This window comes from Cydia fagiglandana, chromosome 17 (genome assembly GCF_963556715.1).
Source record: "Cydia fagiglandana chromosome 17, ilCydFagi1.1, whole genome shotgun sequence".
In the NCBI taxonomy this organism is placed as follows: domain Eukaryota; kingdom Metazoa; phylum Arthropoda; class Insecta; order Lepidoptera; family Tortricidae; genus Cydia; species Cydia fagiglandana.
The window spans coordinates 1,947,304-1,972,768 of NC_085948.1; the positions used below are offsets into that span (position 1 = coordinate 1,947,304).

Here is a 25,465-nt window from a genome sequence, read left to right on the forward strand (position 1 = left end):
TATTAAAAACTATTAGCGAATGACGTAGTGAGTGTTGTGTGCAACCCATCATTTGACAATAATGCCATAAATGAGGGTAGTTTCTCGCGCCCCCCTGCCGCCACCGGCGCCTGCGCCGAGTCATCGGGCGCGGAGAGCTGCGGCCCGCAGTCTGCGCCGGTCCGTCACCGTAAACGCAAGCTCCTGATGACACTCCTCGGTACGGAGTGAAACATGACGAGCGTTTTTCGACTTAAAATACGTGAGTGTCCCGTTTTTAATATATTTAATATGATAATAATTACTCGTGCAATTTAAATAGGTAGGTACATAGGTACTTACATAGTAGTTATTTACGATACAAGTGCGAAAAATAGGAAATTCGCACGTGTATCGTACAACGTTTTACAGTACATAATTTTCGACGTAGTTACGTAATGTGCTTATTATATCACAGGGTGTCGTAATGGAGCACCAGATGTACCTACCTACTGTAAAATAAGTTTTTATACCCCTCGGAGTAATTGACCTATGCGGAATTGCAGCTTGCCGATGGACACACGTATAGACAGACAGACAGGTGGTCATGGCGAAACTATAAAGGCCAGAGCACACCTGCTGCGTGTGCGTAGACGTGCGCGTGCGCCAAAATGTTTGATCTGCACACTGTCGCGTCACGCCAGCGGTGTGCAGTCTCTCATAAGGATCTGTATATTGCAACGCGCATGTGTACGTTTTCGCATATGTACCCGGTGTGCACAGGCCTTAAGGGTTCCTAGTAGGCCACGAAACCCTAAAAATGTAGCCGTAACCTAATTTCTATGGCAATTTGTATACTTTGATTGAAATTTTAATAAAGCGAAGTTGGCGTTAAAAGTGAACTCCTGTAAGGCTTTACGGGATGATGCGGTGTTTGAGTTCGCGACTTAAGGATGAATCACATTAGACCGGGCCGGGGCCGGGCCGGAGCTCCGACGCTTCGTTTTAGATGGAAAGCACCATACGAGATCACGGATTAGTCGTCATAGAATATGAGATCTAATTTAAACTGTTGTGAGGCATACTAACATTGAATAATTTTACGGTTTAGACTCACTTGTTTTTAGTCACTCGCGCGACATGACATGAAACAAGTGTGTCTAAACCGTAAAATTATTCAAAGAATATGACATGTCGGACGTCTTGGCTCGGGCACGGCCCGGTCTAGTGAGGCGTGAGTCATCCTCTATCCTCTAGGGTGAAGTGAAGCCATACGAGCGTAATTTTTTGAGTTGTGAGTCAATTAATTTCTGTTGCTCAATCTCTGCTGCATTAGGTTTCATACAAAACTCCCGTTTGGTTTACACGGCGTATATTTATTAGAATTTCTGGTCTCGTCTGGCTTTACCCTTACATCTTCATCTTTAAAAGAAGAAATACTTAGGTAGGTACGTAAGTACCTAATTTAAATTTATTACCTATGTATACATATTTTTTAATATTCTTTATTGTAACTTAAATACCAAATTATAGCATATTTTTAGGGTTCCGTACCCAAAGGGTAAAACGGGACCCTATTACTAAGACTTCGCTGTCCGTCCGTCCGTCCGTCCGTCTGTCACCAGGCTGTATCTCACGAACCGTGATAGCTAGACAGTTGAAATTTTCACAGATGATGTATTTCTGTTGCCGCTATAACAACAAATACTAAAAACAGAATAAAATAAAGATTTAAATGGGGCTCCCATACAACAAACGTGATTTTTGACCAAAGTTAAGCAACGTCGGGAGGGGTCAGTACTTGGATGGGTGACCGTTTTCTTTTTGCTTTTTTTTTGTTTTTTTTTTTTTGCATTATGGTACGGAACCCTTCGTGCGCGAGTCCGACTCGCACTTGCCCGGTTTTTTTTACACTTACGAATCTCATGCAGACTTTTGGCATAGTGTATTAATATTAGGGAGTGTGTAGAAAGTAGAAACAAAATAAAAAATATTTAGATATACATGTTTTATTTGCGATTTTATTGCATAAAAATATCAGCTAGCCGTAATTTCAGTTACTTATTCGTTTACACCCTATACGTAAATGATGCCAATTCTCATTTAACAATATGTTAAGGTTTTGATCATGTTTTGATTTGTGTGCAAAATGCAATCAAAAGCATGTCAATAGATATTATACTAATCCATTCTGTCCGGACCTTATCCCATTTACTTGGGGTCGGCCATTCTGCCAGGGACCAAATACCGGTATATTTTTCATACAAACTAACCGGTATTGAATTTCGGTATCTCGGTTGTTTATTTATATGCTTGCATTTAATTTAGCTAATCTCATAAATTATTATCCTTAACTAAATGCTATTATAGAATAGCAAAATAAATAGTGTGAATGCTATGTAATATTTAGATTTTTTTTCGTCCAACAGGGCCCAGTTTTATAAAGTTACAAGTTACAAGTTTACAGGCGTTTACTGGCAACACTTGCTCCGTTTTTTACAATTTGCGTTTTATAAAAGTACTGTGTTACAATTTTACAGGTTACAGGTACAAGTGCCTGTAGCTCAACCATAGACGAAAATACGGGAGTTTTATAGTTTTAAACTCATAATCGAACAAGCGTTTTATAAAAATATTGTAAATTACAAGTGTAGATTGGTACACTTGTAACAAAAACTTACATACGTCTTGAGTCCTGTAACAGCCCAACAGCAGTTACTTGTAGACTCGTTTTCTGAGAGATTTTAAACTTTACTCTTTATTGTTAAGCCAACGCCAACGATTGTGCCAGGGCGTGCATACTTTTCCATGCACTGACCTTATCAGTTTTTGTTAATGTATCTGAAATATATAGTAAATAGGAAATAAAGTGACAATATGTTTGATATTGATTTTATTGACGATTTGTTTTATTTTATCTACTAGGAAATGGAAAGGGATTATTGCCGATATTTGTCGTTGATTTATTAGCATTCGTCTCTTTATTTAAGTATAGTGCATTCACATTATGGTAAAGTGTACTATTCATAATTTTCGATACAGCCGCTACCGAAACGATACATTTTAATGTAAGAATGTGAAAGAGTACTTATTTACATGTTATTTACTTATTACGTAAATATTTCATTAAATCTAACTTAATCTGAATCTGAAAACGGCCCAAAAAGTATATCCTTGGCATGGAACGCCGCTCTCAACCACTCGATTTTTCCTTCATTTCTGGCCATTTTTCCAGTAATTAATATTTTACAGCAAACAAAAACACATAATTTAGTAGAGAACCGAGTATCTATGACACACGTTTTTTTTTAAATAGTGATGTCCTTCACACCTGTAGATTTCACATGTAATCGAGATTGACCGTGGTTCTTTACAACTGTAATTATTTATGTGTATTTATAAAACACCTGTAGCCGTTCACAGTGCATTACAGGTGCCTGTAGCCTGTACTCTTGTAACCTGTAACTTGTAACTTTATAAAACTGGGCCCAGGTAGTAAATCCAGAGCTGCGTTGACTTCTTTATTATACTTTTTTTTATTACGGGATAAATCACAATATTTTACATAATATTTTGATCCAAACGCATCGTTAATTCGTTAAACCCGAATGGTTTGTCTCGATACTCCATTCCGCAGTACTTCAATAATTAGATATACAATAGGCACTTAAAACACATCTAATTCGTAAACAGCATAATGATTGCAAAAAATTACAAACTGAGCGCATCTGCTATATATCACATAATCACACAATCAGGTATTATGCTAAATGAAATATAACATAATTATGCATTTTAGTTATAATAATTTAATTGTTTAAGCATTTCTTTTTCAAGAATATTTCCTACATTATTTGGTAATACTAATCTATAATGTGGTAAACATAACAAATGATTAAAACGTTGTCAATTCTTTTGTCTCCCCTGTATCTACATGACTTGACTGGAACGCAGTATACGTAGAGTAGATAGTCTTGACAATGGTGGTGAAGCACGCGTAGTTGAGGAAAGCCACTCCCCCCGCTGACAACTGCATAGTTTTCTGCGCGTTACGCAACATCAACAGCACTGATTTCATGTTATTCTTTTCAAATCTTTCCCATTTGCAACTGTAAACAGCGGCTTCGAACGTTAAGCTTGCGTCCATGAGATTCTGACCCGTGAAACAGTCCATGCCTATTAACATTAAAGTAAAAGGTGTTTGCACATATGTGTTCTGTAATCCGCCCATGAGACAAGCAACGAGAGATACTGAATTCAACATGAATTGAATAGCAAATCCATTTCTAAACAGATCTTCAACCTGTTGGAACATTTCGATACTTTGGGCGTGGGATTTAATTATGTTTTCCAAACGGCGTTTAACAAACTCGTCGATTTGGAGGTTTTTTGGTGATTGCATCTGGTAGTCTATTTCTGCGTCTTCCCATAGATACAGCAGCTCCTCGCTGAGGGCTAACAAGTGTGCTTCGGAGTACCCGACGATGACCATGAGAAGAACAAGGATGTTGAGGGGCGCAAATACAGATACCGTCGAGATCATCATTATGACGAAAAGTGAAATTTCGAAGTTAGGTGTTTCGACTATTGGATCAAGACCTAGAAGAAAATAAATAAACCATTAAAAGGGGAGAGATATGTGCTTACCTACTAATACCACTAGTGTTGTACCGTCTACGTTAAGTCTGCACCAAAGGGGCTTGCGACAGAAGTGCGAGGGTACTACTAATATTGTTACGGGTATAATCAGTAATCACGGTATAATTCTAGGGTGCATTTAGGTCAAGCGATTTAAATAAAATAAAGAAATATGAATAGATAGGTATGCTTAAACTTACCCACACAAGGGGAAAAAAGAATTTACCTTTTTTAATGAGTTTTAGTCAGTGGCGGATTTGCCTTAAGGCCCAGTAGGCCCGGGCCTAACGCGGCAAAAAAATATGGGCGGCAACTTGTGACAAAAAAACCGCTGATGATAACAAGAAATAATTTTAAATGTAGTCAATATGATGATGGGTGGTGCGAAAGGGGCGGCTATAAGGCCTTGGGCTTAGGGCGGCAAAGGCTACAAATCGGCCACTTGTTTTAGTCGGCAAGGTTAAGTTACTATTTGAAAATGTAGGTATATACATATACAATGTATACATAGGTACGAACAAGTTAGTCAGTAGCAAAAGGCGCAAAATTTGCTACATTTACCTAATACAAACTAAATACCTAAGTATAGTACAAACAGTGAACGTACCCCACAGAAGTTGATAATCTTTCATAGAATTTCTGTCAAGAACCAGGGGTCGAATCATAAAGTAAATTACAACTTGGCTCATAGCGAAGATCCAAAAAATGAATGCCCGTTTTTTAACTGACTTCAAGGCCACTTGTATGTTTCTAGACATCCTGCTGTAGGGTACCACTTGAGAGTCACAGAGAATATAGGCGTCTATAATTCTGTTCAGTTTATTTCTGAAAAAAAAAAGAGATTAATGCTTCACACATCTTACACTTAATTCAGAATCTTAAACCCTAAAAAGGTGTAGGTAAACGCGTTTAGTAAGAGTCTGACTGCGCTAACTAGAAACTTTTTTTATCCTAAATATTTAGAGTTAGACCAAGAAACGTCTGCAGCGATTTTTAAAGAATACGGAGTGCAAGTGTTAATTGATACGTCATAATTTCATAGAAGTTTGACGTTTAAAGTTTGAAGTATGGTGCCCCCTTTGCCCCACCCTCCCAATAGTTACGCCACAGGTTATATATACCGTAGGTATGTCGGCCGCCGATCGTAAGATTAGGCAGATCGTCATGTTCCTGTGTAATGTTTTGACGATAGTCACATTAAACCAATATATAGGCAGGATAGGTTCATTAGGTTGCTTCAGATGCCCGAAGGGCAAACTGCCCAGAAATAGGAGCCCCGCATAGCGGGGCTCTGTCGACTCAGGGAACGAGTCAATGATTTTCACGATTCACGATATGCCTGATCTTACGGTCGGCCGCCGACATATATATAAATAGTTAAATACCTACACAGAAAACACCCATGACTCAGGAACAAATATCCATGCACATCAGTCTCATCACACAAATAAATGCCTTTACCAAGATTTGAACATGGGACTAATGGCTTCATAGGCAGGGTCAACTCACTAGACTAAAAGATCGTCAAAAAAAGTAGGTATGGTAAACAATCAGAAATAATTCCCAGTCAATACTTACTCATTCCAGTACATAAATAAAATAATTCCCAGTCAATACTCACTTATTCCAATACATATGCAAATACATGCCGACGGAGCCCGTACAGACAGTCAGTTGAGAGAATGCTATGATTTTCTTCAACAGTTCTTCTTCTTCGTCCCGAAGGAAGATGAACCAGAAGACAGATATTGGGAAACCGTAGACGTAGCAGAATAGAGACACCAGCATCCACACGTAGAAGATAAATGGTATCCCTGGAAAAAAAGTAATGCCAAGTGCAAGTCGGAATCGCGCACGAAGGGTTCCGTACCATTAAGTTAAGGTTAAGGGTTTTGTATGGGAGCCCCACTTAAACATTTATTATTATTCTGTTTTTAGTATTTGTTGTTGTGTAGCGGCAACAGATACATCATCTGTGAAAATTTCAACTGCCTAGCTATCACGCTTCATGAGATACAGCCTGGTGACAGACAGACGAATAGACAGACAGACGGACAGACAGACGGACAGCGAAGTCTTAGTAATAGGGTCAACTTTTTACCCTTTGGGTACGGCTAAAATTCCCCAGGCCTCAAACTACCTCGAATTATGTTATTGGTATAGTCAGGAGGCGTGGCTCACTCCGCGATTTCGTTGTGCTTCACCAATTTTGGTGGTTAGCCATAAGCCGCGTGTGGCGCTGTCGCCACCTAGCGAACATATCTGTCCTGATCGTAACAGACGCGTTTTCTTAGAGAGTGAATTTTCCTAGTACTATTATTTATTCTGTGGGTCGGTAATACAGTATGTGTCTGACCATGGAGCTTTAATTCTAGGGCTTGATTTTACTCGGTAAACTGAGATACTTTTACTATGGGACTAACCCTATCTTATCTTATCTTATTGTTTTCGGGGGCCCTTGCGGATACACTTCGACCCATAGGGATCTTTTGTGCAGTTACCCCCTAGAAGAGATCCGTCAACTACTCAAGAGCTTTTCCCACCATATCCATGTGTCGGATGATGGAGCTCATGGGTAGCGTTTTAAAGTCCTTTGGTTCCAGGTATCCTGCTCCAAAGTCCTTCATTCTTTGTCTGGCGAGGGCGTGACATTCACACATTAAGTGTCTTACTGTCTCTTCCTCTTCGCCACACATACGACAATCGGTGTTGTCAGAGTGTCCCATCTTGGCCAGAAATCCTTTGACCCCGTAGTGGCCAGTAAACACCCCCGTTATGATTTGGAGTTGTCTTTTGCTAAGTTTCCAAAGCTTTTTGCTCCAGCCAGGTAAACTGAGATACTTTTACTATGGGACTAACCCTAAAATCGGGGAAAATTTTTTGGCTTTTCCATAGAAAACGTCGACATCTGATCAGACAAAATGTATGAAATGGTAAAAAAAAATTTTTCGGGATTTCGGGGTTGGCGCCATAATAAAAGCAGCTCAGTTTCGCGAGTAGAATCGAGCCCTGGATTTAAAGCCCGAAGGTCAGTAACACCCTGTCTAGTGTCATACTAACGTTTGGTATTCCGGCTGTCTATGTTCAGCGTCATCATACGCAGCAGCGTGGCTACATTCCCCAGAAGCGTCGGGAAGTCATGCCGCTCCAACCCGAACTGACGCAGCCCTTCCAACATTCGCATTGCAAGCTTACTGTAAAGGTTCAAATATATCGAAAACTGCTCAACCGGCGGTCACCGGACCAGTGATGCAAGAAGCATTCGTTCCCAGCATTGTCCGACCGGCCATGCCAGCCTTTGTTCCTTTATTAGGCTATGTATATGTCGGCGGCCGATCGTAAGATCAGGCAGATCGTAATGTTCCTGTGTAATGTTTTGACGATAGTCACATTAAACCAATAATATAGGATAGGTCCGTTAGGTTGCTTCATATGCCCGAAGGGCAACCTGCCCAGAAATAGGAGCCCCGCGTAACGGGGCTCCGTCGACTCAAGAGAACGAATCAAAGATTTGCCCGTTTCACGATATGCCCAGGAATTTCACGATATGCCTGATCTTATGATCGGCCGCCGACATATACACTTACAATACTGAGATATCCTAGCAAAGATTAAAATTGTGATCAGAAACATTTAAATTAACAGTCACGCCTACGAAGATATTAGAGTTAATATAGAACAACACGATAAGTTTTTGTTGAAGCCACTGTCATTTAATTGTTATTATTATTCAGAGCCCACTGTGTCCCACTGCTGGGCAAAGCCCGCCCCACTCTTTTTCCACTCGTCGCTGATGAGTGCTATATCTGGCCTGCCTCTCAAAAAGGAGTCCAAGTTATCCCGCCATCGCCGACGAGGTCTGCCGGATTCCCGGTTAGACTCATGGAGCTCCCACTCCATAGTCTGACAACTTGGACAAGTCGTCCGGCATTTGGCAGTCATTAACCGCTTTCCGAGCTACGTCGATTATTTGAGTCTTAGAGCGAAGCGTGGTGTTTCGGACTATTTCCCTTAATTTTACACTTAATATGCTGCGCTTCATTTGACTACTCTGGCAAACCTCAGCGTAAAGTTTTTAAAATAATTTCCGACAGTCTAGAGAAGCTGATGATCGGTGGCCAGGTTGAGGGCAGAAGAGGCAGAGGCAGAATACCCACACGTTGGTTTGATGCCATTGAGGAAGTCACACGTGTCAAGTTCCAGAGCTCTATGCGGAAGGCAGAAGATCGGCCAGGGTGGAGAGCAATCCAAGTTAAAGCGACTTATGGCGGTCACGACCCTCAGTCATGAGTTTTCGACGAAGAAGAAGAGGAGAAAGTAATTTTGAAAGTCAGCAAAAACAGCTATTTAGCGCTTTATTGTCTCATAGTCTAGCTCCGATGGCCATTGAACATACGAACATACTGTAGGCTCTTAGCGGGCGTTTCGTGGCCAAGCCGTCTAGTCTAGAGGATAATTTAACGAAATATTGAGTGATTTTGCTATGCCGCATGTTTAGGGGTACCGTAAAATGGGGTGAGTTGGGTGAAATTTGACTTTCAAACCTCGATAAAATTTTATTTTTACATGTGAAAACTGAATGGTGTATATAATAAGTGGTTCGGACGTTTGTATTTTATTTTGGGTAGTTCCACTTCATAACTTTGACGATAAAGAGGAAAATCCACCTCACCCCGTAGTGCCTCGTATTTGGGGTGAGAGGGTTTTTCATACAAAGGTGAATTTGGAAGATTGTTGGATCGTTTTTTTTATTATGCGTATCACTATAGCTCCATTTTAAATTGGAATACATTATTTTTGTAGCAGTAGCCTTAAAATTTCTTCTCACTCCCTTCTCAAACCTTGTCTCCCCATTCATAACCCACCTCTTCCCGCGAAACCTACTCATCCCGTTTTACGGTAAAAGAAATTATCCAGTCTATTATTTCTTAAATTAATGCATCAACTTACTTAAAAAATGGTTAAGTATAATCCAGGTTATTTATCCCGGGATACCTACATTAATTTGAAGTGATAAAATGAAAACAAGCTCACATGGAGTCCGAAGGCGGAACTTCCCCGAACTGAAGACTATACTTACGAATTGGGTATTCATGTTTAATTACTTAATTAATAATTAATAAGCCTGTCTAAGCTTCAAGTAACGCCACACAATTAAAATTAAAGATAAATACTTAATTCTAAAATACATGTTAATAATTGATAATCAAACGACGATCTGTAAAAGTCGTAACAGACTACCGCAACCTTGGTGCGGTCAAAATATCTCGCTCTAACTTATAGCTGCATCCTTAAAGTACCTACGGCGACCACCTTAGAGTTATTCCAAGACAAGTCTGCAACGGTTTTGATAGCACACGCAGTGCAAGTGTTATTTAAACGTCGAACTTCTATGAACTTATGACGTATAAACAACACTTGCACTGTGTATGCTATCAAAATCGTTGCAGACTTGTCTTGGTCTAACTCTACACACTATGGATACGCGCACCGCACCGCACCAAGGCCTCGGTGCGGTGCGGTAGTCTGTTACGGCCTGAAAGTGAGGTTGCTTATTAATTTTAATGAAGCAGTCTGGGCTTCTTATAAATTATTTTTGTTTTATAATTTGCGTCCTAATAACTATACGTAGTAACCGAGGACACATTTCAACGTACCCATGGCATATACCCATGGGAAGGGAAGAGAAGGAAACTTACTTCTTCAACTTCTTCAACTTCAACAACTTCTTCAACTCTTTCTACTTCTCCATATTCTCAAACTTTTTCAGCTTCTCCAACTTCTTCAACTTCTCCGTCACTAATTTTTTCAACTTCTCCATCTTCTTCAACTTCTCAAATTCTACAACTCCTTGTAACAATATGTTGTGAACAAAATTATACGTTTTTACATTTTATTTAAACAAATAACATTAGAAATAATATCGCTTTGCACATAATACGAGTAGGTAGGTATAAAACAAAAAAATCTTAAGCGTTGAATTTTTTTTGAATATTGCAATTTAAGCATATGCTATGCTTATAGCATATGCTTAAATTGCAAAACCCGGACATGTAGGTACATATTTTTTTTACATACATGATAACTTATTAAGTCTCGATTTTCACAAATAATTTACCTGAATGTGAATTATCGTAGGAATATTGTTGGATGTCGACATTGATGACGATTAATTATGTATAGGCACGTAGGGCATATGCATATTGTATGTGAAAATTGCCACACAACACTTGTCCGCAAATCTACCTATTTATAAAATATTACTACAATTTTTTTTACAAAAATCTATTTGTTTACCAGGCCTGTTTGATGTCTAATTTATTGTTCTTTTATTATTTGATTATTAATTGATTTTCTTGAATATTATTATTGCAATAAATTAATTGCACACAATTATAAATAACTAGGTAAATAATAAATAAATAAATATCATAATTATGACATTCTTACACAAATTGACTAAGTCTCACGTTATGGGTACTAGGTCATTTTTGGGCCGTTTAGTTAGCCATATTGTGCGAGGTGGTTAGGTAGGTCATACTGAACAACTTTTTCTATGGGACCAACCCCGAAATCCCAAAAAAAAAGCGTGTAGTGATATACCCTCACTGCCTCTTTTGGTTTAAGCTCCTGTATAGTTGTATACCTAGAGTCAGTCAGTGACCACGCGGGCAATGTGGCGACCGGACAATGAGAATCTTAAAGCTCTTCCGGGTTTCCATGTAATGAGCGACGTTAAGCCTCGTATAGGGTGACCACTTAACGGTACTTTTTATAAGATAGTCCCAATTGTTAAATCGGGGTGTAAAATGGAAACTATGAGAAGTTCATGTGAAGCTAAGCTAGAGAATAAGCACTGATACAATGATACATACAGCTTGGCAAAAAAGAGTACAAATTAAAAAGTAGCAACACTGTAGTGTCGTCCTTTTCAAACCAATATAATTATATAAGAAATTGGGACGACACTACAGTCAAAGAGAGTATATTATGATAGAGAGGTAAAGTCTAAGAAAAAAACGTGCCCCTTGGTTTGACAACCAAAACAGATGGCGCTGTACTCCGCCATATATTTTGCGGTCACTTAATTGTCAAACGTCAACTTTTGACAATCAGAGTTACCGCAAAATGTATGGAGCTGTACAGCGCCATCTCGTTTACCTGTCAAATTCGAAGCACGAAATTGTCTTAGATTTTACCCATCTTACTCAATCAATATATCTTTGCTACAGTGTTGCCACTTTTTAATTTATACTCTTTTTTGCCAAGCTGTAATTTAGTCTATTCAGCAGTAAGGTCGAAAGAATGTGACGGCATCACGCACGGGGAAAAAAGCTGTATATTATTCAAACATTTAAACTTGTTCTACGTGCGTTTATGCGGTTACCTATAAAACAAAATTCTTTCAGTTTACGAAGACACTTCACGACATTATTATTTACATCAACAACTAATTTTGCACTTTGACGTGACCAAGTGTGAAAACAAACGTAATTTTACAGGGCAAGAACTCTCGTATTTGCATACACAGAAAAAAACATAGAAAGGAATGGATCCGCTCCTTATGTAAGTGGACTATGTGTACAAACTCAAGAGTTAAAAACGACCAAAGAGCTTGTAGACGATCTTACCACACTGACCTTATTTAAACAGAGATTAAGCATTATAAAACTGTCCTCAATTTTCTCAATGGCTGGTCACTGCTTCTAATCTCGCTAATTGGCAGCGCGTATTGTTGTCGCCCTACTTTTGTGTAAGTGCTACGTGCGCGCTACATGCGGCAAGGACGTGGCTACGCGCTACGAGCGTAACCCGTAGCACTTACATGAAATGCTGGAACATTAATATCGTTCGTTTTATCCGAGTTCTTTCTATGTATATCGTCGCCTAGTACCCATAGTACAAGCTTTGCTTAGTTTGGGGCTAGGTTGATCTGTGTAAAGACGTCCCCAATATTTATTTATTTATTTGTCCCAAACTAGTGGCTCTACGAGCTGTAGACCTCGCGATAAAATTCATTAAACACATTCATTGCCACTAAGTGCTACGGGTTACGCTCGTAGCGCGTAGCCACGTCCTTGCCGCATGTAGCGCGCACGTAGCGCGTAGTCGCTACGAACAGTGTACCCGACAGTCGGGTTCTTGGCCCTGAATATGTTAAAGCTAAAAAGAAAAAAAAAACTTCGTTGAGTCATAATCACAGCGTACTCACAATGGTCTTAAGTGCCTTATACTGCCGTATTCGAACTTCAAGATATTCACAAGAGACGACACGTACTAGATCCATTCTAGATACGTTATAGTTTAGATATCATCTAGTTCTCTTTTGCAGCGCAATTCGGGCAACCAATGTCACTTTTACGTTAGATAGAGTAAGATAATCTATTAGATGTGAATTGGATCTCTAAGTCATATCCTGTGGAAATCGTTCAAGAGTATCTCCAGAATCGCGCAAACGTCAAATTTGACAGGTTAGTTCTTAAACATATCGTTATCGTATCTTGGTGATGTCTAAAAGATATCTAATATATATATCTATTTCAAAATCCTAAACGGGCCCCTAATTTTTGTCCCACGGGTAGTCCACACATTCGTATTGCATTCCACAGCACAGTAGCCAACTGCTTATTACCAAATACCTGTATATTGCTGAGTAGCCGCGACAAAAACCCTCATAAAGCCCCCTCCAGACTATGCGCGTGAATCGCGGGCGAAGCCGCGAACGCGAGTGTGGAGTCGATTTCGCTGTCTGCGAAAATCGACACCACACTCGCGTTCGCGGCTTCGCGCCGCGATTCGCGCACGAGTGTGGAGGAGGCTTAATATTCGGTCTCAAAGAACAACATCCTTGCGTCTTCGATGTAAAATCAGAGTGCCTACCGCGGACACCGAAGTACGCAAATTCAACCTTTCTCTGTCACTCTAATTACGGCTTTATTGGAGTAAAAGAGAAAATTTGCTAACTTCGGTGTTCACAGTAGGCCCTCAGGATCTTTTACAGTCAGCATGTTGCTGAATTACTTGGGGACTTCTGACTGAAAATTGGGAAACAAATGGAAAATGTTAAGAAAGTTTAGACACGGCGGTGTCCGATTAATATCCTTGTTAATTTGCTTTTGAAAATTATTTGTTTATGGAAACATAAAAAACCGGGCAAGTGCGAGTCGGACTCGCGCACGAAGGGTTCCGTACCATAATGCAAAAAAAAGGAAAAAAAAAAACGTCACCCGTCTAAGTACTGACCACTCCCGACGTTGCTTAACTTTGGTCAAAAATCACGTTTGTTGTATGGGAGCCCTATTTAAATCTTTATTTTATTCTGTTTTTAGTATTTGTTGTTATAGCGGCAACAGAAATACATCATCTGTGAAAATTTCAACTGTCTGGCTATCACGGTTCGTGAGATACAGCCTGGTGACAGACGGACGGACGGACGGACGGACAGCGAAGTCTTAGTAATAGGGTCCCGTTTTACTATTTGGGTACGGAACCCTAATAAAAACTACGAAAGATTTATACACAGTGATTGTAAGATTGAAGATAATTGCGTGATGAAAATTCAAAATAAAGAAAGGCCCGAGCAAGAAAGGGGAGGCAGAATTTCTAATCAATTAACTCTTTAGGGCCACTTCCAACATACGCTAACCCGGGGTTAACTGGTTAAACCTGGAGTAACCATGGTTACCAGCAATGGGTTAACGGTTTAACCGGTTAACCCCGGGTTAGCGGGATAGTGCAAGTGGCACTTTAGTCCGTAGCGGCAACATACTTGCCATCATATAATTAAAACAGAAACGCATCTTTACTATAGTTTGTTTTTTTTAGCATTAGAAAGAACTCCGCAGAAGCAAGCGTGCAGTTTTTATCAGGCTCGTTAATTGTTAATAATTATTAAATTATCTAATGTAGCATGGTCAATACATGTCATCATCATCATCTCAGCCATAAGACGTCCACTGCTGAACATAGGCCTCCCCCTACAATACATGTAATTTACTTCAAATTGTTACCGCTAAAAGTGCCAGATTTAGAACCACAAGCGAACTTCTGCGAAGTTCTTTCTAATGCTAAAAAAAACGGACTATATAAGATCGAATGACTAGGAACTAGGAAGGAATGTCAAATGGTTAAAGAGCTAACTACATACATTGGTAGGTATATGTATGTATATCGAGGCAACGTAAGAACTAGGTACCTACCCACTAATAGTTACCCTTACAACATACTATTCTTCATAGTCTAATAAAACATGGTCTTCTCTTCCCAGAGTGACACAAGCCTACGTCACAATAACATGGCCGCTATATATAGCGCTATCGCATATTATCATATAGCGCTGTCGCATGATGACGTAGGCTTGTATCAGTTAGGTGACCTAGAAAAGACGGGAAGAGAGTACCAGGCGGAGTATATTATTATACCATGCTATTCTTTGAATTTCTGTGCCGGGTCTACAGGAACCCGTATGTCCGGTCTATGGGCGGTCATTTCTCGCAAACTCTGCTTACTTTAAAGGGTCACTTTGGAAGGGGGAGGGAAGGGTATATGAGGTTCTTTATAAAAACACATTGTATGATTGTTTCAGTTTATGTTCGGATTCAGAATATTCAGACTATACTAGCATTAAGGATAAGTCACGCTGCAATGGTCGGGGCCCGGGCCGTTTCGTCCGACACTTCAGTCTATAGAGCGTCACGTGATCACGGTCACCTGTCATAGAAAAAGAAGTGACGGGCGCCTCGGCCCGGGCCCGGACCGTTCTAGCGTGAGTCAGCCTTTATTATTATTGCCGTATTGCAGCGCGACATAATTGCTGCTCGCGCCATATCAATAATATCGTGAAGGCTTGAAAGTCGTATCAGTCCAGCCGGCGTATTATGGATGGCTTTATCCATCTTTATCCACGTGATAAAATAACTGTCACTTTTTAACACCGTGGGATAGAAAGTGACGGACACCGTTTTATCACGCTGTCACGTAGACAAGAACGACCATCATATCCGTACAAAAATTGCATCAATTCATTCCATTCCACCGTTTTGCTGTGCGAGGCATGAGATTAAGATGTACTTAGGCCGGGTACTTAGGGTCTCCCCAAATATATCGACGCGCATTCGGCAAAAGCCGATAGGAAAAAGCTTTATGTCCGCGCAATAAGAGCGAAAAAGCCGTCGACGCGTTGGCAGGTGCCGGCCGATGCGAGCCGAGCCGAACGACGACTTTTTCGCTCTTATTGCGCGGACATAAAGCTTTTTCCTATCGGCTTTTGCCGAATGCGCGTCTATATATTTGGGGAGACCCTTAGTTTACTTAGTCAGATTCTCAGAATTTAATCTTAATGGGTGGGCAACCTTAACTACATACCATTAAACTATAAGTACTAGTTAGTACCTATACCTACTATCATTGACAGAACTTACCATTCAACGCATCAAAATCGGCAAATCATATTACATTACTACGAATATAATTATCACTCAGTCTCAGGCTTAGTCTGGCCTAGATCTAAATATCAGTAACAGAAAGCGAATATTACGGTAGCCTTTGTGCAATTACGACTGGAAAGGAACCCAGTTGGACTCTAAAGACAGTCCATTTACTTAAAAAAAACCGCGCAGGTTTTCTAGGGGCATTCCACAATTATGTGTACACTTATCAGTCGCCGTGGTCGAAACCGGCCGGGATAGTAATGATGATTGATGAAACGAGTAGCTATAAGTTTAAAAAAGGTATATTCGTATTTTGTCGAGGTTGCGTGGCAGCTACCTTTATGACCTGCAGAAATTTGTGTATGTGTTCTGCCGTATAAAAATACCTCAAACTACCTACATACCAAATTTCATCTAAATCGGTCCAGTGGTTTAAGCGTGAAGAGGTAACAGAGAGAGTTACTTTTACATTTACTCGTATAATTATTATTATACACAGTTGGGATGGTTGGGATATACAGTCTGGCAAAAAAAGTAGACATTAAAAAGTGGCAACACTGCCGGCCTAGCCAAGGTTACAATCGCTATCGCTTCGACAACGAAAAGCATTATGTCTCTCTATCACTCTTCCATATTGGTGCGACAGTGACAGTTGCGTTTCGATCGCTACGGAGCGTAAGCGATCGGCATCTTGGCTACGCGGCCTGTAGTGTCGCCCCTTTCAAACCAATTTATATAAGATAATTTTTAAGAAAAAAAAACCGACTTCCATGGGGGCCGATGAAAGATTATTGTAGATGGTACACTATGTAGAAAAGGAGGTAAAACCACCCACTTTTTTACTAGCATTTCGCATCTGTATAATGGCTCCTCTACAGGATGGGCCAACGCCGGCCACTCCAAGGGACGCAGCCATGCACTATCACTTGCTCCCTCTAACGCATAAATGCGTCCCTTGGAGTGGCCGGCGTTGGCCCATCGTGAAGAGGAGCCATGAGGGTCGTAGTTCTAGCCTAACCTAACCCACTCCTCAGATAGCAGTTCGGGTCTGTGCGGATCACAGTTCGAACCTAATCAAACCCACTTTTCAAGTAGCATTTCGTTTCTGTAAGGCTCGCAGTTCTAACCTAACCTAATCCTTGTTCGGTTCTGTGAGGATCGCAGTTCAAACCTAACCTAACCCACTTAATGGCGCATGCCGTGCGGTGTACGGGGGTTTAAGCGGGAGGGGCTAGTAAGATTGGCATCATCGTATTTTATATCTACATTAATTTTATGGTAGGTAATCATAGTTGTTTATTTAGTTAAGGTATCATAGTGGTTTTCTGGGTCAAGGTCCGGGTCCGAGTCCGGGTCCGTGTCCGGGTCCGAGACCGGGTCCGAGTCCGGATCCGAGTCCAGGTCCGAGTCCGGTTCCGAGTCCGGGTCCGAATCCGGATCAGAGTCCAGGTCCGGGTCCGAACCGGATCCGGGTCCGTACCGGATCCGGGTATGAGTCAGAGTCCGGGTCCCAGTCCAAGTCAAAATCGAAATTCGTAATCACCAAACGTGTACCATGCGTCATTGAAGAGTTCTGTTCTGGTCATCATCAGCAGTTCCACTTCATCAAATGCGACAGTTTTTAATGTAAATGCTTGATTTTATGATGAAAATACAAAAAAATCTATACGTATGCCTTTAATATTTGAGGAGTTCCCTCGATTCCTTATGGATCCCATCATCAGAACTCGAGCTTGACAAAAATGTGGCTTAAAAACTTAACTTGCTTAACGAACATAACGAAAAGGAAAAATCGCCAAACGTGAACTATGCGTCGTTTAAGAGTTCTGTTCTGATCATCATCAGCAGTTCCACTTCATCAAATGCAACAGTTTTTAATGAAAATGCTTGATTTTCTGATGTAAATACAAAAATCTCTATACGCATGCCTTTAAGATTTGAGGAGTTCCCTTGATTCCTCATGGATCCCATTATCAGAACTCGAGCTTGACAAAAATGTGGCTTAAAAACGTAACTTGCTTAACAAACATAACGACGAGGACAAATCGCCAAACGTGAACTATGCGTCGTTGAAGAGTTCTGTTCTGATCACCATCAGCAGTTCCACTTCATCAAATGCAACAGTTTTTAATGAAAATGCTTGATTTTCTGATGTAAATACAAAAATCTCTATACGCATGCCTGTAAGATTTGAGGAGTTCCCTTGATTCCTCATGGATCCCATCATCAGAACTCGAGCTTGACAAAAATGTGGCTTAAATATTTAACTTGCTTAACAAACATAAAGAAGAGGAAAAATCGCCAACCGTGAACTATGCGTCGTTGAAGAGTTCCGTTCTGATCATCATCAGCAGTTCCACTTCATCAAATGTCACTTTTTTGGATGTATATGCTTGATTCGTTGATAAAAAACCAAAAATCACTATGTGTATGCCTTTAAGATTTGAGGAGTTCCCTCAATTCCTCATGGATCCTATCATCAAAACTGGATTTTGACAAAAACGGGACCAATCTGTATGCATATACATTCAATCAAAAAAAGAATTTTCAAAATCGGTCCAGTAATGACGGAGTTATGGAGTAACAAACATAAAAAAAAAAAAAAAAAAACATACAACCGAATTGATAACCTCCTTCTTTGAGATTTGGAAGTCGGTTAAAAATGGGACGACACTACAGAGTTGGCACTTTTTAATTTCTACTCTTGTTTGCCAGACTACTCGTAAGTAAGATCGTTTTCATTTTGAAATAATTAGGCTCTTCTCGCAGCGCCCTACCGTAAGTAAATGGGGGCACCGCAGTCTCGAGGGCTCTCGGGGCACAAATTACTCAAAGTGGGGCAAATCAGTCATCTCATTCCGAACTTGATCTTTGATCTCTCGACCCCTCGTGTGTGTCTTTTTAGAACGTTCAAATCTTTTGTCTGTTTCATACTTTAACGATTTGAGAGCCCTTATGCTTTTGTTAGCTTTATGCAAAAGATTGTTTGGTTTAAGGCTTCGTACAAGGTTATTAAACTTATTAAGGTATCGTTTGAATTGCATTACTCCTCGGTCATACCCATTTTATTGTATGGTTAAAGGATGAAGGACTAAAGTAGCTAACACACTATCGCACCGCACCAAGGTCATTGTGGGACACACCCATAAGTAAGAGGGAGAAAGAGATATCGCTTTCTCCCTTTTACTTATGGGTGCGTCCCACAATGACCTTGGTGCGGTGCGGTAGTGTGTTAGCTACTTAAATTTGGACGTTGTCCTCTAGTTTTTTAGGGTTCCGTACCCAAAGGGTAAAACGGGACTCTATTACTAAGACTTCGCTGTCCGTCCGTCCGTCCGTCCGTCTGTCACCAGGCTGTATCTCACGAACCGTGATAGCTACACAGTTGATATTTTCACAGATGATGTATTTCTGTTGCCGCTATAACAACAAATACTAAAAACAGAATAAAATAAAGATTTAAATGGGGCTCCCATACAACAAACGTGATTTTTGACCAAAGTTAAGCAACGTCGGGAGTGGTCAGTACTTGGATGGGTGACCGTTTTCTTTTTGCTATTTTTTTTTGCATTATGGTACGGAACCCTTCGTGCGCGAGTCCGACTCGCACTTGCCCGGTTTTTTTCATTAGCTGTTTATTCTCTTAACTATTTGCAGTGTCCAGAGTGAAATGTTCTCGGTATTTGTTTCTGCACGCTAGACCGGGCCGTGCCCGGGCCGGGGCGTCCGACGTGTCATTTTCTATGACAGTTGATCGGTGATCACGTGGTGCTTTCCATAGAAAACGAAGCGCCGGAAGCTCCGGCACGGCCACGGCTCGGTCTAACCTGCAGAAACAAATACCGAGAACATTTATTTAAACTTTCACGATTATTAAACATTATCAAACTGCACAACGGGACTTAATCGCGTATTTAAGTTTTAAGATTTACCTCCGACGTTTCGAGGACGGCGTTGTCCCCGTGGTCTCGGAGAAGACTGGCTCAAGTTGACATCAACATCTTCTAGCCGCGCGAGTTTTTCGAACTACCCGCACTTGGTCTTGTTTATCAGTTTGAACGTTTTGCGCACTAGGGATGTCACTCTGTCGACACACAACACTAACGATATTCGATTTATCGACTGTCGATATTCGTTTCCGCTTACATTTACTAATGACTGGATTCCATGTGGATGAGATCTTAAAACCCTCGTCCCGATTAAAATTGCAATGTTTTTTGATTTCAATGGCTTCCCGCACTTTTCTACTGTAGAAATGGCGATCCGTGGAGAGGATTTTTTCTAGTGCGCAAAACGTTCAAACTGATAAACAAGACCAAGTGCGGGTAGTTCGAAAAACTCGCGCGGCTAGAAGATGTTGATGTCAACTTGAGCCAGTCTTCTCCGAGACCACGGGGACAACGCCGTCCTCGAAACGTCGGAGGTAAATCTTAAAACTTAAATACGCGATTAAGTCCCGTTGTGCAGTTTGATAATACCGAGAACATTTCACTGTGGACCCTGCAAAGTTAAGAGACTAAACAGCTATTAAAAAAAAACTAGAGGCCAACATCCAAAAATAGGCACTTAATACACCTAATCTATCATTACATTTTTAAAAGATACAATTTTAAGCCATGTTTCTTAAAATTCTTTAAGAAAGTATATTTTCTTAATGCACCTTTTTATAGCTTCTGTTGGGAGTAAGAAATCACAAATCATAATGAACAACGACGTAAGAAAGAATTGTATTTTATTTAACTTGACAAGTAAATTATAACTTTTCGACGAAACACTCTAACAATTACCTATTGGACAAATGGAAGATAGGATTTGCGAAATGAAAATATTTTAAAAACCGCGCAGAGTTATGAATAATTTTGGCAAAAACTCGATTCTTTCGAGTACAGTCAGCGTTAACAGTAGCGTATCTAGATAAAGATAAAAGATTTTTATTCCTGACGATCACAAAACATGTACGAACATGTACAGACAACAACAGAAATGAAAGAATAAACCAATAAGTGTGCATCACGAAATGGACTTAACTCAGCATAATGCTTGCTATGATATAAAGCCAGCGCTGTTCTTCCGCAGGGCCCATTGGGTGATGCCACGACAACACATAAAGATACCTACATATTATTAAAACATTACAGACTAAGCTTCAAAATCTCTATCTACCATTCTTTAACTTGCCAAAAAGAGATGTGCCAAAAATATGGGGGGGAGGGGGTCATGGACATCGGATGATGGTAGCATGACGTAGGAGGAAACAGAGTCATCCGAAGCATGATTTTTGGATGATTTGAGGGATGGGGGGGTCAAAAATAGACGACGTAATTTATGAACAGCCCCTATGTACATTTGCACTGCATTTAGTATTTTCGTACTTACCAAATAACAGTTTTAGGACTTTATAAGTTAAGTACAGTTAGTGTTGTTATGGTTGATTTCAATATGCTTCGCGAAGGATCAAGAATGTTTAATCCATCATTGTAGTGCGAGTGTGGTAGAAGGGATCGGAATACTGAGCTCGCACGGCCTGCCGCAGCGCGTAAAATACCTAAACTCGCTCAACCCCGAAATGTAATAGCACTCTTAATAATCAATAACTATTACTTATGAATGCAGAAGAATATAAATGATCGTATTAGATTCATAATTGTTACATATTTGCCGTAACTTATTTTTAAAAAGTGTTTTTCAATTAAAAGACACATCAAGATTGTTTGCCTTATTTCTGATGCTAAAAAAAACGAACTATAGGGGTAGGTTCAGACTACCATATAAGTAACGAGCAATAGAATCGAATATGGCGATATAAGTAGGTAGTTACTAGTTAACGTTTAGGTTTAGGTAGGTAGGTAGGTAGTTTTGCTCAGCAGTGGGCGATAAAGGGCTGATATGATGATGATGGGTTTACGTTTATGACGTTAATATGAACTAAGTAGGTGGTACTTATGTATAAATAGAAACAGATTTTAATTTTCTTTTTCATTTATAAACGTAAGTAGGCGTAGCTTCAGTTTTTTGGCGATTTCGACATTTAAATCTCTTATTCCAATGAATAAAATTGAGCTAATACTTTGATTGAAATTCAAATAAAGCAAAGTTAGAGTAAAAAGGGAACTTCAATAAAGCCTAATAGGATTAGGAGTTGCGCTGTTTGTTTTGAGTTACCAACTTATATCCCCATCTTGAAGCAGAAATACTTACCGTTACCTGTCTCGCCTGAGCGTCTTCAGTGGCTAAAGGATGCCACTAACGCAGATGACGATATGCAAATTCTAAAAAAATATTACTTTGAAGGGTGGCCTATAACAAAATCGCAAGTTTTGCCACAAGTACAAGAATATTGGCAATATAGACATGACTTGCATACTGAAAATGATCTCATGTTTAGGAGTACCAGTATCCTTATTCCCAAGAAAATCAGGCCAGATATTCTTAAAATTATACACAGTGGTCATTTAGGGATAGAGCGTTCAAAGGCTTTTGCCCGAGGCAATGTGTTTTGGCCTTTCATGTCAAGTGACATTAAAAATTTAGTAGAGTGTTGTCCTATATGCCTAAAACGCAGAAATTCCAATCCTCCAGAACCTCTACTGTCACATACCATACCAAGACTTCCATGGGAAAAACTTGGAATTGATTTTATGTATTTTAAAAATAAAACCTACCTGGTAGTTGAAGATTATTATTCAAATTATATTGAAGTTAGTAGTGTTAGTACAACCAGTGCGAGTATTCTGATAAATACACTGAAACCTATATTTAGCCGTCATGGTATTCCATTTGAAATAGTGAGTGACAATGGTCCTCCGTTTAACTCTACTGAGTTCAAAAAATTTACCTCTGAATGGGACATAAAACATACCACCTCTAGTCCATACTTAGCCAGGTCAAATGGTTTAGCTGAGTCTGGAGTGAAAATATGTAAAAAAATATTCACTAAATGTGATGAGTCGGGCGCAGACCCTTACCTTGCTCTTCTCCAATACAGGAACACTCCACGAGGAAATTTAGCTTCTCCAGCGCAATTGCTGATGTCACGTAGTCTTAGAACTCAGTTACCTACCATAGCAGAAAAGTTAAGGCCTAAAACAGTTAGGTTTGAGGAACATTTAATTACCAAACAACAAAATCAAACAACTTCAGAAAAATATTATAATAAAAAAACAAACACTTTGCCAGAGCTTAAAAAAGGAGATGAAGTATACTATAAAAAGAGTCCAGATAGTGTATGGGTGCCAGGAGAAATAGTAGATGTCGGTCCGGAACCAAGATCCTATATTGTGAGCAGTCCAGATGGATTTGTTGGTAGACGCAACAGACAGCACATACTTCTACCAAAATCAAGGTCAGTATCACCATCGCCTAAGCTCCGTGACACACCTAAGCAGGAACCTCAACACCGAGAGTCAGCTAAACAGGAAACCCAATCCCAGGAGGCAGAGTCAGCAACGGGTCAGGCAGAGTATACTACTACACCGACTCCTGCATCGCAGACTACTGCACCTAACTGTTCTAGATTTGGTCGATTAATTAAACCACCTAGAAGGTTAAACTTATAATTTGACTGGTAATAGTTTTAATAATTAAAATTAATGCATATCTTGTATAAGAGGCTAAGTGGCAATTTTGTATAAAATAAGGGGGATGTTGTGATGGTATCACTGATGTTCATACTATACTAAGACTAGTTTATCTATTACACATGCTCTATGTTTTGTCTATTATCTCATGTCTCGGTCTTATAATGATCTCCTAATTAAAGTCGTTATATTCAATTTGAAAGTCTATTTATTCATATCACTACAACCTACCTATAACTCTGAGACTTATAAAAAGTATAAAACTAACAATATTTTATAAGTCATAGTCGTAAGCACTAAAGTTGTATCCAGACGAGACAATTTTTCGCCAATCTGATGAAATTCTCCGATCGAACAGGGCCGTGCGGACGCAAATACCAATTTGATTCCCCGATCACATCAGCAGGTGGGGACACAAAAATGCCAATTTTCATAGTAGAATGCAAATTGGTGATTTAATTTGTGTACGTGTGGACGCTAGATGAGATTGACCAATTATTTTCCTGAACAAATCGACTGATTTCGTCAGTCCCGTCTGGACACCCTATCACTCTCCTTAAATAAATGAAATTGAAATATACAGCGTGAAATTTTAACCAGCAGCCATATACTCTGCGTAGTGACTTTATAGGTCATACTGAACCACTTTATTTATTTTATTTATTGAACCACTTTTATTATGGGAGCAATGCCGAAATAGCGGTAAAAAAGAATTAGCAGTCGCATAGAAATCACATCAGTCGGAATATATGAAATAAATATACTAGTGATAATTCTCTGTCTGTCTATGCCTCGGACAATTTTATATGATTGTAAAAGGAATGGCATTATGTTTTTATTAATGGCGGAACGTAAAAATGGTCCATTTCCTCCGCTCGTGTGCAGCACAGAAGTAGGGCGACAACAATACGCGCTGCCAATTAGCGGGATTAGACGCGGTGACCAGCCTTCACGAAAGTTACGGACTCTCCCTTCAAGTTCGTAACACTAACCCCTTAGGGCCACTGCACCATCCCACTAACCGGTTAAACCGTTAACCCAGTGTCTAATTGTACTGGCAACCATGGTAATTCCAGGTTTAATCGGTTGACCCCGGGTTAGTGAATGGTGCAGTGTAAATTTCATTCTATCGAATGAAATTTACACTATTTACGCTATCGCGTGACGAGCATTCACGTTTGCGTGATATTTATTTTTCTATCGGTTTGTGAACAGCGCGCCAAGCGGAACGTTTTGGAAACTCAAAATTCCATACAAATTGACACTTAACGAAAACGCGTAGGTACGTCACGCTATCGAATAAAATTTACACTAGGGGTACTGGGCTATAACCGCGAAAATCGAAGTTCGCAAATTGCGGGCATTTTTTTCTGTCACTCTTATTACGCCTTCATTGGAGTTAAAGAGAAGGAAGATCCCCGCAATTTGCAAATTTTGATTTTCGCGGTAGCCCCTCTGTTCCTTTTCACGCTAAACTGTTGAAACGATTTTGATAAAATTTGGTTTGGAGATAGTGTGTGGCCCGGGAAGGACACTGCGCAGATTTGATTATTACAAAATACAAATACAAATACAAATAATTTATTATCATAAAAGAGTAGTATACATGTGCAGAATATATCTATCAGACTCCAAACTAGGCTGAGCCTGTATCTTGGAAGTCTGCGAGAGCGATTGACAACTATATTCAGATTTTTTGTACAGTGCTTAATACTAAAAATAATTACTACAGTACAAGCTATATGATACAAAGTCACTAAACTAAATTAAAAGGACTAATCATGCTAAACTAAAAGGACTAATCATGCTATTCAATTTTGAGTGTGGGCGTGAGTTTGTGTGGGAAGTGTGTGTGTGTGTGTG

General features: G+C 39.9%; 2 protein-coding genes across 7 annotated transcripts in view; one reads left to right on the plus strand and one right to left on the minus strand.

Moving 5' to 3' along the window:
• The window catches only part of LOC134672789 (RNA-binding protein lark), a 529,293-nt gene that overhangs the window by 287,804 nt on the left and 216,024 nt on the right, over positions 1-25,465 (plus strand). The gene's annotated exons all lie outside the window — the stretch shown is intronic.
• Positions 1,960-9,654, minus strand: LOC134672751 (uncharacterized). The gene is made up of 5 exons (XM_063530695.1): positions 9,547-9,654; positions 7,657-7,790; positions 6,218-6,410; positions 5,204-5,421; positions 1,960-4,557 (listed from the first exon to the last, which is right to left on the minus strand). Exons 2-5 carry the CDS (start codon positions 7,778-7,780, stop codon positions 3,854-3,856), a joined length of 1,239 nt encoding a protein of 412 aa, XP_063386765.1. The 5' UTR covers positions 7,781-7,790; positions 9,547-9,654; the 3' UTR covers positions 1,960-3,853.